The sequence below is a fragment of the Wyeomyia smithii genome, chromosome 1, assembly GCF_029784165.1.
Source record: "Wyeomyia smithii strain HCP4-BCI-WySm-NY-G18 chromosome 1, ASM2978416v1, whole genome shotgun sequence".
Classification (NCBI taxonomy): domain Eukaryota; kingdom Metazoa; phylum Arthropoda; class Insecta; order Diptera; family Culicidae; genus Wyeomyia; species Wyeomyia smithii.
Window position 1 is genome coordinate 201,528,540 of NC_073694.1, and position 16,474 is coordinate 201,545,013.

Consider the following 16,474-nt stretch of genomic DNA (forward strand, 5'->3'; position numbering starts at 1 on the left):
CTGTTAGGATTTAGAATTTAGTAGTGAGGGTTTGAGATTTGGGATTCAAGATTTAAAATTGAGCAATTTGGATTTAGGATTGAAGATTTTGGATTTGGGATTCAGTATTTAGGATTTAGGGGTCAGGATTTGGAATTTAAGACTTAGGATTTAGTAGTTAGAAGTTGGAGGTTAGGAATTAAGATCTAGGATTTAAGATTTAGTAGTTAGGAGATGAGATTTGAGGTTCAGGAATTAGGATTTGAGATTTTGTGTTTGGGATTTATGATTTAAGATTTGGGATTGAGGATCTGGGATTTGGGATTATGGATTAAGGATTTAGCAGTTGCGATTTAGGATTTAGTAGTGAGATTTAGATTTAAGATTCAAAATTGAGGATTTAGCAGCTAAGATTGTGAATTTACTAGTTTGGATTTCAAATTTGAAATTTTGAATTTAGGATTCAGAATTTGGGATTTTGGAGTTAGGATTTAAAATATAAGATTATGGGTTTTGGATTTAGGATTTGATAGTAAGATTTTGGATTTAGTAGTCAGGATTTAGGATTTTAAATTTGAGATGCAGAATTTTGGGTTTTGGATGCGGGAGTAAGAATTAAGAATTTACAGTTGGAATTCAGAATTTGGGATTTACGAACTAGCAGTTGCGATTCAGGATTTAGTAGCAAGGATTTAGGATCTAGGGTCTAGATTCAAAAATTAAAAATAGGTTTCGTATTTGGGAATTTGAATTTATTCCGGATTCACATTTAAAAATGTTGAATTTGGGATTTTGGAATTATCATCCTAAACATTAGAGTCATAAATAACTAATGGTTTTAAATTCCATGAAGATTATTATTAATATTTGGGATTGGGGACTTAGGATTTCGAACTTAGTAGTTAGGATTTGGGATTTGGCGCCCCTCCAGCCAGTTGTAATAGGTTCGAGTCTCGGCTCGGGAGAGAATGTTTGTAACAGTAGGATCGTAGCACTATTTAACCCCGCAATTGTCCTGTACACTAAAACAGTTGGCTGCGAAGTTTGTGTATATTAAAACAGAAGGTCGAATTCCGAATCGGAATGTAGCACCAAGGCGTTGTTTTTAGTTTGGATTCAAGATTTAAAATTTGGCATTGGGGATTCAGGATTAAAAAAACAGGACTTTGGATTCAAGGTTCAGGATTTAGGATTTAAGGTTTAGATTTTAAGATTTAGGAATTAGCAGGATTTAGAATTGAGTAGTGAGGATTTGGAATTCGGAATTTAGGAGGTTTAGTGTTTTGGATATATGATTTGGGATTGGGGATTTCGAAATGTGGATTTAGTAATTGCAATATAGGATTTAATATTTAAGATTTAAGATTCAAAATTGTGGATTTAGCAGTTAGGATTGTGGATTTATTAGTTTGGATTCAGGATTTGGGATTATGGATTATGGTTTTAGGATTTAGGATAGAGGATTTTGGGCTCTGGATTTGGATTTATGATTCATGATTGAGGGTTTTAGATTAGTAATTTAAGATTTAAGATTTAGGATTTTAAATTTGGGATTTGAGATTTAGAATTTGGGATTTTCCAGTAAGAATTAAGGATTTTATATTTAAGATGCAGAACTTTGGATTTGGAAGCAGGAATTAGAACTTAGAATTTAGCAGGTGCGAATCAGGATTTGGGATTTACGAATTAGCAGTTCCAATTTTGAATTAAGTAGTAAGGATTTAGGATTTAGGGTCTAGGTTTTGAAACCTAGAAGTTGAAATTTAGGATCTAGGATTTTATATTAACGAAATAAAATTTTAAATGTAGGTTTCATTGTTTGGGATTTTGGATAAAGAATTGGGATTTCGAAATATAGGATTCAGAATTCATTTTTCAAAATGTTGAATTCAGGATTTTGGAATTGTCATTCTGAATTCAGGATTCATAATTTAGCATTTGGAAGTTAGGATTTAAGATTTTAAATTCAGGATTCTAAAATCAGGACTTGGGACTTAGGCTTTGAATTTAGGATTAGAGACTTAGGGACAGACCTGAAGAGTTTTTCGAAATTTTTCGCAAAATCTCGGTAGTTCATTGCCTGGAGCGGCACCACTAAACGCTCAGTTAAAAAATAAATGACAGCTGTCACATTTTTTCGTAAATCTTAGTTCAATCTAACTGAAATTCCAGCACAAAATATTACCGAGCTATCACTACCGAGATTTCGGATATTTTGTGCCGAAATTACTGTTAGGTGAACCGAGATTTACGAAAAATTATGACAGCTATCATTATTTTTTTAACGGAGCACTCAGTGCACAGTGGTCCAATAAGGCAAAAAGTGGAACTTAATTCCATAGCGCCCTAGCTTAATAGTGTCTTCGTAACAATTGTTTGTATGAATGACCCGCATAATCACAAATTGTCAAAAAATTTGAAAAGTTTACCATACTTAAAATAAAAAACCAACTTTTTTGTGTTAGGAGATAGAGGAATGGTTTATTCAGAAAAGTTGTTGAAAATTCAAAAATATGAAACTTTGTCGAACAAATGAAAATCCTATCTTTTTTAGATACAAAGTTATGAAGTATATTATATGGAACTTACTCAACCCTTTCCCGCACATGGTGACTCTAGAGCACCAAGAATTGTAATGACTATACCCCGACAAAAAATGAATTATTTTAAATTCTTTTTTCCACAAAATCTTGCATTTCTAATGTACTTTCAACTTGGCATATCAAATGTCAGCTTGATTCAATGTTTGAACTGTTATCAAGAAAACTACAGAAGAAAGTCCGAATTTCACGATAAAAAAATAATGTGTGTTTTTAGCAACTGTTTTTCTATAACATTCATTATTCGTTTTTATAATAAAATTAACTTTTACGTAGATCTATTGTTCATTGAGTGTAACGGTCCATAAAATTAACAATTTTTGTTCTTGTTCACTTGTTCCATAAGTTTTTAAATGGTGCCTCAGAGCACCACTGGGCATACAGGAGACAAAAAAAATCGATTGCCCTAAATAAACTATATATCTGATTTCATATTTTTGCTGGCCGTTCTTCTCATTACGTGGTGATTCCAGAAGGGAATGAATCAGAAGCTTATGAGATGGGAAGCGACATCGAAGATGAAGTCGCTATGTTTGCGATAGATCCATTACCAGATGAAGTTCATGAGTATTTTTCCGAGACAAACGAGGCAGAAGTAGAGACACCAGCAAAACGGGCCAAGAAAGAAATGAAAGTGGGTCTAAACGCAGTGAAAGCGGACCAAAAACGAAAACTTACCATTTCTGGGAAGAGGTTCAAGCCAAAATCTAGGTACATGACAACTCAGAGATGAAGAAAAGAGGAGAACTCGGATATGACAAGCTCTTCAAAATTCGTCCTTTCATCGATGCAGTGAGAGCCAATTTTCTAGCCTAGAAAATTCCTTACTCAATAAAAAATAAATCATTAAAATAAATAAATAAATCAAATCATCAAAATTCGCTTTTTTCTTCAAAATACAATGTTTTACAGTGATTTCAACTACCCTGCAAAGTATTTTGCCTAAATTGACCCGGAAAGTATTTTTAAATCATGAAAAACCTCGTGACCGGGAGAGGGTTAAAAGTTAGGTTTTGTACTTAACTTTTGTTAGTTGCATTCTACACGAAAATGTTGTTCGGAGGAATGGTTAAGGCACACAAAACACACATTTTTGCCAAAGACATTATATCTCCAGGACTTTTTCTTACAAAATAATATCATATTTTAGCTTATTTTTCGATGACTTCAAGAACCTATAGATTGAAAAGGGGCAAGTGGAATCATGATGTCAATACTTTTCCTTGAAGTTAAGCTGAAGTACTATAAATTCCTTTAGGTTTCATTTGTCCCATTCCATCCATGTTAGAGTACGGCGAGCATATGTCACAGTAGGTTTTCATATATCAATAATACAAACTTTTTTGTGTTAAGAGATAGAGAAATAGCTTATTCAGCAAAGTTTTGGAACGTGCTAAAATATTAAACTTTGCTGAACAAACAAAATTTCTATCCTCATTGGGTACAGAGTTACAGAGTATTTTATATAACAGTTACTTAAAAGTTAGTTTTTTGTACTTAACTTTTGTTAGTTACATTTTACAAGAAAACGTTGTTCTAAAGGTACATTTGGGCATACAAAACACACGTGCTTGCTGAAGACCACACATCTCCAGGACTTTTTCTTAAAATGTTATAGCATATTTTAGTTTATTTTTTCGATAATTTTAACAACCCTGAGTACAGGTAGATTGCGGGTTCGAGTCCCGTCGGGATGCGGTATATTTTGCCAAAATATGTATCATATTTCCAGCTCGCTTATTTTTCGCTTCCCCTGCTGCACACATTGTCTGCCTTAATGAACCATAAGTATTTTTTATTCAAACAAAGCCTTCAGAGACTTACAAAATTGAGGGTTTAGAATAGCATGAATTTAGGAATGTAGAAATACAGTGAACCATGAAATTAGTAATGATTCAGGTACTCAAAGAATAATAGATACTATGTACCGGAGTGACTTTAATTACAGAGGTGACAGTGATCATTCTGCCCCTATTCTAAATTTGTGTTAACATGCGCTTGGGATTGGTCGTAATCTTCACTGATTGTGTGGAAATATGTCTGTATTGCTACAATTCACGCATTTCTTTCTGTTTTAAGAATGTTTTTCATGCTAAAAAAAGAAATAAACTCGATTTTAGGGTGTTTTATTTCCATATAAACAATCTGTTCAAGCAGATACAAAACAACATACTGCGATACGTAAAGTTCTCCAATTTCGTCCCATATCTGTTCTTAAAATAAAAAATATCAATACAACGATTTCCATTATTATTTTTGTATATTTTTTTTTCTTAACCCTCTAGTGCCCAAATTAATTTCTAAACGGACTTCGATAAAATCATTATAAACCATTATAAACACTTTTTAAGTATTTATTAAAGCTTTTCGGAACTTCGACTGAAGCCCGCCAAATGGCGGCATTGGGCACTAGAGGGTTAAAGGCAACATTGAGTTCCAATAATCTCAACAGCGTATTACATTTTTTTTCTTAACGACAACCCAAGACATCACGTAACTTCGAACTATTGGATAAGCCATATTCCACATTGACTAGCATTCGTTAATTTTATTTCCCCTTCTCTATATGGACAAAAGTTCATATATATTTAAAAAAAATTAATGACTCTTGAACATTTGCCAACATAAACTATTCACGTGTAATGTGAATGACTCCCAAATTGCGTCTCATATTTATAAACTCATTAAGTCGTTTTAGACTGTTCGAATTTGTTCAAAAAGCAAAGGTTCTCTACGAATTCACCAAAACAATGATGTGATCAAAGTCACCCCGGAATGATAATTGATGTAAACAAAATGGAATATAATTACTACACTTTTGAACCAGTGATTGGCTCTTGCTCAACACATGTCAGCACTCATTTTAAAAATATCAGAAAATTTTTTATTCAGTATATCCTTAAAACATTTAGGATGTATTCCAAAGACACCCAAGTTTACGGTACATATGAGACAAACACAAGAAATCAAAAACATATGAATAAAGGAGCTTAGAAAGGTGAAGATTAACAAATTTCAGCATGTAAAAATATAGGGACTTCGAAATTCGGGGCCTTGAGTTCTTGATGTCTATGCAAAGATTTGGAGATTTGGGAATTTGGAAAATTAGAAAAGTCTACGATAAGATTTCAAATATTTGTAGATTTGCTGATTCACGATCTACATACAATTTCCGTTTTTTTTTTATCAGAAATCAGGAAAGTCGGTAAACCAGTGACACCCATTGATAGTCACGGTAATAACAATGATTATCCTGATTATCCACAGGCCTAGTTTATGATTGACATTCGTGATTTCCCTTCTGTCGCTCAGTCGGTTTAGAATAACACCCGGCTACTGCATCCCGGCTGAATAATAATAGTTGATGTAAATTACGCCACTTTATTGCCGTACCATACTAAACAGATTCAGCAATAAAACCGACATTGGTACACATTCAGCCAGAAACGTCGACGGACACCATCCTATCAGAAGGAACACTTTTCTAAAATGACGGTCGTCATTTGAATCGAAAACGATGCGATGATTTGTGTTTATTGCCTATCGTTACTACCGCCTTTCCCCTCTCATCACCAAAGAAAACCCGGCTGAGTCACTGAGGCGCTTCCTCGGAGGCTGGAGTAGGCTCTGATGGCACACGGTTCCTCTTTTACGGTTCGTTAGCACACGGCTTTTATTCCGGGCGGCTGGTTTTTTTTTTTCTTTTTTGGAATTTGTGTAGAATTTGCAATCCGAAATGGAAATGTCATAATTCACGACCGGTAATAAATTTGTTCTACACGTTCGTATATATTTTTATCGCCTAAGGCATCGACAGAGTAGAGCCAAATGATGACCGACGGCTTTACCGCTTCGGATTTGCTGTTTTTTATGTCGAAGAAATGAAACGGAATAAACCGATGTTTCGATTTATACGATAATTTCAGCCGAAGTTCAATCTGTGGTTATGTTTAATCACATTAAAATTATAGGCCTTCGAACTTTGGTTGTAATCTTACTTTTCCATCATTTATTCTTGCAGGTACCAAACAGCATCCGCCTACCGCTGGCAGGCCTGGCACCGCCGCGTGTCCTCATGTGTAGCGCTTCAATGGGCGCCGAAGGTTCGGTTACCCTCCAGCTGCGTGAAGCTGTGCAAGCACCAGACGCAGCCGGTACTTCGCTTTCCGAGCACGGTGGTCTTACCATCGGCTATCCGGATCCGGAGATGCTAGCCGATATGCTCGGTTCATTTCAGAGTGCGTCGGCAGCCGGACTCGAGCAGACAAGCAGTGCGACCGTCGCCGCTACCACCTTTGATCTCATTCAGGAAAACAGTAGTAGTAATTGCAGCAGCCGCCAGTCTGGGCTGGACCCGACCGAGCAGCAGCAGCAGCACACGGTTGCCAGTGCCCTGCTGGCAAAAGCGTCGTCACCCACCGGTTGTATTAATAGTAGTAACAGTGGCAGCAGCAGTAGCAGCAATGGCAGCGGCGACGGCAGCCTAACGCTGGCAACTGTCAAACCCGAACAGGGTAAGTGACATTCTAATTGCCTGTTATCTGTTGCTATTAATAAGATAAGCTGTTGCTTCGCTTCAATAATGAGAAAAGTTTTATATTACGACAGGCAACACGTTGTTTGCGTTTACACTGGAATCGTGCTGTCGTCCTGAGAAAGCTAACGAAAGCAAAATTTTACTTATTATTCGATTATATTGATCATCTTCAAAGCTTAAATGTGCCCGTCTAGACCAGCAAACTAAATGTTATCAAGTTTTTCGTTTACCGTTCTTAAATTGCCAGCATCATCCTGGCAGGAAATCCGATGTACGGAGTGAAACATATTACGGGTCAGAAACCAAACACTGTTCAAATGTTTGATTCGAATAAATATTTCCATTTAATTCAAACGAATGCAATATACCTACCGACTCACTTCGTAGAAAGCCTAACCAAACACAGGCCGGAAAAATCCAGGTTGGGCAAATGTGACGTCGGATGGTATCCAGTATACCACAGATTCTTTCTGCTGCGGATGTGTGTATGGGTGTGTGAGTGGGGGAGGTAACCCGATGAATAGAAAATAATAAGCTTATACTGAAGCAAATTCTTTCTTTCTCGCAACATGACTTTCATTGTCAAACGGAATGATTCGGAACGGAGAAGACACCTATTTTCATCAAGGTCGGCCGCTCAGCAGCATGACCTTATGGCCTTTATTTTGTTCCTTTTCTTGTTTTGCTAAACGTAAATGGAGTTTGCTTCATCAGTTCCCAATATCATTGCTCTTTTTTGTCAGTATAAAAAATCCAACTTACGACACCGACTTTCGTATCCTATTTGTATGGCATGAGATGCGACCACAGAATTCGCTCTCTAGCAAACCATGATTGCAGTACCAAGCGTGTCCACTGGATTAGAATGAATGGAGGTGCATGGTTATTTACAATATGGATTTAGCAACCCTTGCTGCAATTAACAAAATATATTTTTTCTCCCCAGAAATTTCGCAGATATGTGGCACGGTAACCGATTGTGCGTCGTTTTGACTACTCTTTTTTTGATTACTGAAACCCGACTGTCAAATTTCAAATTTAATCCTAGTCCTATTTCGAACTTTTATCAATTGTAATCTTAAATGAAAATTAAATTCATATTCGAATTCAAAATCTAAAGTTTGAATCTGTAAAAGAAGTCAATCACACGACAATCTACGTAACCCTAAATGATGCTAGAATCGACCAATAACAAAAAAGGATTAAGATCTGAGAATCTTAAGGACGAAAATGTGTGGATTAATATTAGGTACAATTCGTTTGGGCATTAGCTATTGAGTTACAATTTTGGCTATTGGGTTTTATTTGTTGAAGTGTGCATATTGTGTGCTGGGATCAGTCTCCGATTGAGTAGAATTCGCCGCCGCAAAAAGTAGGTCGTCTACAAGACGATGATCAGACCGGTAGTCCTCTACGTTCATAAGACATGGACTATGATTGTAGAGGACCAACGTGCCCTTGCAGTCTTCGAGCTGTGTTGCGTACCATCTTCGGTGGACTGCAAGTGGAGAACGGAACAAAACGACGAACGAACCACGAACTGCATGTGCTGATAGAGGAGCCATCTATCGTCCACATCGCTGAGATTTACAGGTTGCGGTAAGGATAGTTCTTGAAACTAATCCGTAAACAACGAGACGGAGAGGTGCACAACAAATAAGGTGGATCGAACCATGGATCGAGTGAGGAACAGTTTTTTGACCGATAAAAAAGTATGAATTTTCCGGTTTCCAAACCTTTTTTGGACACCAAAAGTCTAAAAAATTGACGAAACTTCAAAATCGGCTGTTGTCTCTAAAAAAAAATGTTTCAAAAAAGAGCCAATTTTTTTCAAAAAAAAAATATTTTTTGAGGCTACAGATCTTGAAGTTCTATGCATTTCTTAAACCAGCGCCGGTTCTCAACCTTTTTTTGTCCGCGTACCCCTTGGCGATATTTTCCAAACTAATTTTCGTGGGATGTTCTCGCAGAGTGGGAGAGAGTAGTGGCAGATCAGGATGTGGTAGTCTAGTCCAGGATTCAAATTGAACAAGGGTTCGTTTAATTTTTACAGTCATGTTTTGAGGCAAGTCTTAACAACAAATCAAGTAATATAAAGAAACATTGCTTCGTCTGCCATTAGTGATTTTTCTTTTGCGTACCCCCTGAAAGCTTCTGCGTATCCCAGATTGAGAACCGCTGCATTTTTTAGACATTTGGTTAAAAAAATCTATTCCGGTTATTTCACGAGAAACAAATGCACTCCCCAATAAACAGTAATGTCGAGCCCTAATATTGAAAAATATGTCACTGCAATCTGGAGTTCAAGGTTTAAAAACTCAAGGATATTTAGAATTTAAAAATTCGTCATTTCAAAAGCGGAGAAAAGATCCCCAGCATTTTACAAAATTTTGAATTCTAGTATTGAAGAAACCACGAATCCTACAATCTAGGAATCGAAATTACTCAAAGTCTGAAACTCGTATAATCCAAGATTAAAGCATATTAAGATTCTGAGAACTCCACAATTAAAAAAAAATAAGAAAAACAATTAGGAATGCGTGAATTTGAATCCAAATCATTGAAAATTGAATTCGAATAAATTCATGAATTCAAAATTTCAAGAGACCAGCAATACAAGAAATTTAAAATCCATAACTTTGAAGATCTGAGAATACGAGAAAAAATCTCAGAAAGCAATATATAATATATTATAAAATAATATATTATAAAAGAAATACACCTTGATATGACACAAAACATTTTTTTGATCGTGGTATAATTGAAACGTCACAGCACTCAAATTTAGGTTGGACTCGATTATATATAGACGCGATTATATATCATTAGATTAAATATCATTCTAGATTCGATTACTTATAGTAGGATTTTACCCTATTTCAAATATGACTTTCTTTTCACAACTTTTGAACCACGTGCTCAATCATTATAATTCATCAGTTAGCCCTTAATTAGTCAGTTCATCGGATATCTATATTGTTCAAATCGTATGTGTAGTTTCTGAGATAATGAAGTTTCGTAATTTTCACATTTTTAAACATAACAGGCAAAGTAAAAGTCCGATTGCAAAAAAAAATCAATAGGGTCTTATGGTGCAACTAGACCTTCCATATGACACTACTTTTCTGAAAATTAGTCCAGCCATCTCTGAGAAACATGAGTGAGATTAAACAGTCTCAAGAACACGTTACTTCCATAACTTTTGAATCATATGTTCAATCATTATAAAATTCAAAGCTTACGGATTTTTGCCTTTCTCCTAGAAAGGTATAGCAATCACTGGAAAAACCAAAGGTATAAAAGTGGTCCCAATGGCCGAATGTCATGTACCACTCGAAAATTAATTGCAAATGAAAGGTCTAGTTGCGCCATAGGTTGCTATTGAATTTCATTGTAATCGGATTTTTAGTTTAGAGGTTATGTATCAAAATGTAAAAATCACGAAACATCAATATCTCAGAAACCACACAACCGATTTTAATAAAATTGGTTTCAAATGATCGAGCAGTCTCCAGAACCCTTAACTTTTGAATTTCGTAATGATTGAACATATGGTTCAAAAGTTATGTAAAGAAAAGTTATCCTGAGGTTGTTTAAACTCACTCATTTTTCTCAGAGATGGCTGAACCGATTTTCACAAAATTAGTGTCAAATGAAAGGTCTAGTTGCCCCATAGATTGCTATTGAATTTCTTTGCAATCGGATTGTAACTTTGTCCGTTGTTCATGAAAATGTGAAATCACATAATGAAAGTTAACATATTGACTTCCTCCTAACGATCACTGGCTAATTAAAAGGTAGAAAAGTGATCCAAATGGCCGAATGTCATATACTACTCGACTCAGTTAGACGAATCGAGCATTTTCTGCATATAAGCATGTATAGGTGTATATTTTTGTGTGTGGGTGTGTACGTGTGTATGTGCACCTTTTTTCGCACTCACTATTCGCAGAGATGGTCTGACCGAACAGATTTCAATGGAATTAATTGCAAATGAAAGGTCTAGTTGCCCTATAAGACCCTATTGAATTTTATTGTAATCTGATTTCTAGTTTAGAGGTTATGTATCAAAGTGTAAAAATCACGAAACATCAATATCTCAGAAACCACACATCTAATTAGTTTCAAATGAACGGGCTACCATAAAAACCCTTAACTTTTGAATTTCATGAAGATTGAACATGTGGTTCAGGAGTTATGGAAAGAAACGTGTTCTGGAGACTATTTAATCTCACTCATGTTTCTCAGAGATCGCTGGACCGATTTTTATAAAATCAGTGTCATATGAAGGGTCTTGTTGCCCCATAAGACCCTAATGATTTTTTTTTTCGAACGGATTATTACTTTGCCTGTTATGTTTAAAAATGTGAAATCCAGCTATGAAAAGAAACATATTCCAAGACGACTTACTTGGACTCACTCATATTTCTCAGAGATGGTTGACCCGACTTCCACAGAATTAGTATCAAATGAAAGGTCGACCTACCTCATAACTCCCTATTGAATTTTGCAGTAATCGGACTGTAACTTCGTCTGTAATGTATCGAAATGTGGAAATCACGAAACTTCATTATCTTAGAAACTACACAACCGATTTGAACAATATTGATATCAGATGAACGGGCTAGTTAAGGGTTAACTGATGAATTATGATTGAACACGTGGTTTCAAAGTTTGGCTGCCCCATACGTTACCTTTTCATTTGATTGTAATCAAGCTTAAGCAAGCGTTATGTTTTAATTTGTAAAACAACGAAAGTCTATTATCTCAAGTACTACACGACTTATTTGAACATAACTAGTGTCATACAAATGAGTCATCTCTCAAACTTACAAATAACAAACTTCATAACAATTTGATATGCTGTTTAAAAGTTTTAGAAAGAACAGAAATTCAAAGACTATTCAACTCTTTACCTGCTTCGATCAATATATATGGCCTCAACATGATTTAAATGTGGTATCGTACTATTTGAACGTTCCCGGTATCGCTCGTGATTAAATTGTTCGAAATTAAGAGCCATTGCTTTTATTTCGCTATTTCTTAAATACTAACATTACGTCAAATTTCATATTTTATACTTTAATTACAACATCAATATTTTAGAACCCAAAGAGTGGATAAACATTTATTGGATTTAAGCATTCATGTAAATCTATTTTTACAAATAATAAGTTTGAATGAGAAAGGCTGAGTCTGACCGCTAGGTGGATTAATTTAGGGTTTTTAGGTAACCCGTTCATTTAAACCCAATTTTGTTCAAATCGGTTGTGTAGTTTCTGAGATAAATAAGTTTCGTGAGTTTCACATTTTGATAAATAACATGCCAACTTAAAATCCAATTACAATAAAATAGTATGGGGTCTTATGGGGCAACTAGACCTTTCATTTGAGAATAATTTCATGGAAATCGGTTCAGTCGTCTCTGAGAAAATCTGAGCAAATGAGATTGAATAGTTGCACATACACACACATATATATATATATATATATATATATATATATATATATATATATATATATATATATATATATATATATATATATATATATATAGAGGAAATGCTCAGCTCGTCGAACCGAGTCGAGTGATATACGCCATTCGGCCCTTTGGAGCACTTTTATAACGTTTGCGGTAAAAAAATGAACTTTTTTCAGATGGTGATGAGAAAAAAACTAAGACGGATAATTGATTTGGATAAATTTCCCATTAATGGTAATTATATTATCTTGTTTGCAAAAATCAGGAGGGTGGTATCCAAGACACGACCGCATAGTTGACGTAGGACTACCATAGTTTTATATTTCGTTTTGTGGCATTATTTGATTTGAGCTTGTTTTACTTTTGGTACGGTTCAATTTTGGCACACCTGTGCCAAAAACGAGCAATTAAGTTCAATCACATTTTTTAGTTTTCTTGATTATTTTAACCAGCTCAACATCTTCCAAAAGGTAGGAATTTTGGTTCTTTATAATATGACCGGAACTTGTTCCGGTAATATAATGATCATGATCAAAGCAGTACTATGCCTCTAACTACTCGGGTGGTAATATCAAGTACCTAGATCGTCAAACTGAATTCATCAAGAAAAGAGAACCGATCATTTTTGGCAGGGTTCGATTTTGGCAACAGAAAGAATTCTGGCGTCTTGCTAAAATCGAACGGGGTCTGTATTTTGATTATTTATTTGCAGCACTTTTTTTAGAAAAAAAAAACTATTTTCTCAAACATTGACCATACCTTTCATTCTAATACAGTTAATTTCCTTCAATACGCGAAACAGCAAATCATTAAACTGTCTGATAGTGGAGGTCGTTACGAGCTTTCCAAAAAAGCTTCACCTTCAAGACATCAAAAGAGTCTAGGCTCATAAAAGCAAACTTTAGTTGACCTATTGGGAGGGGGAGATTCTGTCAAATTTTTCTTGCCACTGCTATATATGAAAATTCGACGTTGAAACTTTTATAAAATTTTCACTGTTTAACAATGAAGTGAGAATGATAACTGAAGAATCACAAAATTGCCCATCATTTTATCAATCCAACGACATATTGGTTATTGTGATCCATCATGTGGTTACATCAGTATTACCGTTTGAAATCTTTCAATCCGACGTTACACCTTGGTTTTAGTTTTCGCAGAATGTATCCTGATATAGTGTGGTTAGACGTAGTCCTACGTCAAAAAGTTCTACACCCTTGCGAGCGGCCTTCCGGCAGTTAACCGGAACATTCGCCATGGCGGGCGAAAACATGCGGTAGGCATGTTCTTAAGCTCTTTCTTCGTTTTTCGTGACAAACTTTTTGGAATAGAACTTACGCTTGAAGTTTGCCCAGAAATTCTCGATGGGACGCAGCTGGGGGACGTTGGGCGGATTCGCCGACTTCGGTACCACATCGATATTCAGCCGCTCCATCTCCTCGAACAATCGCTTCGAGTAGTGGGTCGACGCCAAATCTGGCCAGATGAACTACGCAACTTCTGACAGGCACTTCGTACTATAAATTCCCCCGTTCACGGCCAGCCCGGAGCGAGAGAGGAGCGGCTTTGACATCCCCTTCTCGCTGATTGTCAGCCACAGCAGCAGCTTCCCCAGAACTTGGTGTGAGAAATAAGTTTCACCTCGGAGCTCACTTCCTTCGTGGGAGAAGTGAAATACGAAGAGCCCTGCCAGTCGTTGCCATCCAGGGTGAGATAAATCTCGTCGTCCATCACCACTGCCACGTCGCGATTCACCGGGAAAATCGACTTGACCATCTTATTCAACCGCTGTCGCTACGTCATTGCCTGCAGCTCCGAGACCAGTGGACGGGACTGCCGCTTCCTGACATGTATGTCTATTAGGGTGTCCCAAAAAAAAAACGATGTTCAAAAAGTCAAGGTGCTCAGCCCTAAATTGAAAGATAATGTTATTTATAGCATTTTTGTAGAACATTTCGACTTTTTTTTTATTCTCGCTTATTTTCCGTCGGTCTAGTTCCGCCACTGTTGTGGCCAATCACCGACGCCCAGGGAGGCGACCTCACACCCAGGACCCTAACTCACGACCCGTTGATTAACGGACCGGCGCCAACGGCTTTACTTCCTCATGCGATGGAAGGCGTGATCCCAGAGAATATTCGCCTCAGAAAATCTCCCGGTGTCGGCTAGGATTGAATCTGGACCAGTTGGGTTGGTTGTGAGTGGATCACGCCACCTCACAACCAACGACACATATGTCGGCGGTGGGATTCGAACCCAGGCGTCGAGCGTGGTTGGCGGAGACGTTACCAACCACACTAGGCCCCCGCTCTGATATTTCGACTTTCTAAAAAACTGTTTTCAGGTTGATCAAACGTGATTCATGGAAAAATGACTTTTTTAAGCTACGAAATAACTCTTTTGCACTTTTTTCAAATCTATTCGATTCCTACATTTTTCCATGCATTTTTTATTTCTGTGGCGTTGTTTTTGAATATTTTGCATGGTTGAATTCAGCATTGCTTTCAGTTATTTGACTCCCAGAGTCCACTACACATCACAGAAAAATTGTTTTTTCCCTTAATTTTCAGATAAAACCCTTCAAAACACAAATAATTTTTTTTTTTTGGTTAACATCTGAAAGCGGGATTTATGACAAAAATTTACATAAAAAAGATCCTTGATATCTTATCGGGGGGTCGAGATATTGGCATTTTTTTATGTGATGGAAAACTATGCATTTTTACGAGTCTGTTAAATAACTGTTTATTTTGGGAGATAAAAAATAACAATATTCAGAGAACAAGTGCATTTTTGGCTGGCTGATGACTTAGTAGAAGATTTCAAAATTCGGAAAAATTTGCGAAAAAAGTTAGAACAAAAATTGTGATTTTTAGTGCCTTCTGATAGAAAACTTAATATTGCTCGTTATATGTAGGAGATAGAAACATGATGTCTTCAGTAAAGTTTCTTGTTTTAAGATAACCTGAAACTTTGTCGGAGACACCTTGCATCTATCTTCTTCTGATTGAAAAGTAAATTTTTTATCTCACTCATTGGTGGGTTGATCACCCACCTTTCTACATTAAAAGATGTATTTTTGAATACCCTGAAACTTCTCCGAACATACCTAATGGTTATAATCAACGTTTGAATCACTGTCCAATTAATCGCACAAAAACGGCAAAATAAAACACTGTGCAATGGAGGTATTGAGCTTTAGTGGCATTTTTGTGAACAAGTAAAAACGCCAATATCTCAGCACCCCGATAAGATATCAAGGATCTTTTTTCATGTAAATTTTCGTCTTGAATCCCGCCTTGCAGTAAAGTATCAGTTCTTGATCCAGAAACATTTTTTAGTGTGTTTTGAAGGGTTTTATGTAAAAATTATAGGAAAAAATCATTTTTTTTGTGATGTTCAATGGGTTCTGTAAATCAAATAATTGAATGCGATGCTGAACTAAACCATGCAAAGTATTCAAAAACAATCCCACAAAAATAAAAAAATATACGGAATAATGTTGGAATCGAACAGATTTGAAAAAAGTGCAAAAGAGTGGTTTCGTAGCTTAAAAAAGTCATTTTTTCATAAATCACGTTTGGGCAACCTGAAAACAATTTTCCAGAAAGTCGAAATGTTCTACAAAAATGCTATAAATAACATTAACTTTCAATTTAGGGCTGAGCACCTTAACTTTTTGAACATCCTTTCTAGGAGAAAGGTATAGCAAAAATTCACGAAACTAATAGTTTAGGAATCCACGAAGAAAATAACAAGAATTCAAGAAACCAAGAATAAAATAAATTTGGAGATTCGAAAATTTGGGATCATACTAATCCAAATTTTCGATCCAATAATCAGAAAATTAGGAGGAATTGAAACTAGATAATTAGG

General features: G+C 36.0%; 1 protein-coding gene across 4 annotated transcripts in view; it reads left to right on the plus strand.

The window, feature by feature from the left end:
- The window catches only part of LOC129718794 (uncharacterized), a 346,046-nt gene that overhangs the window by 243,061 nt on the left and 86,511 nt on the right, over nt 1-16,474 (plus strand). For all 4 annotated transcript variants that reach the window (XM_055669874.1, XM_055669875.1, XM_055669878.1 and 1 more), the window contains exon 4: nt 6,601-7,093. In XM_055669874.1, coding sequence (XP_055525849.1) covers nt 6,601-7,093 — 493 coding nt within the window. The remainder of the gene's footprint in view (nt 1-6,600; nt 7,094-16,474) is intronic.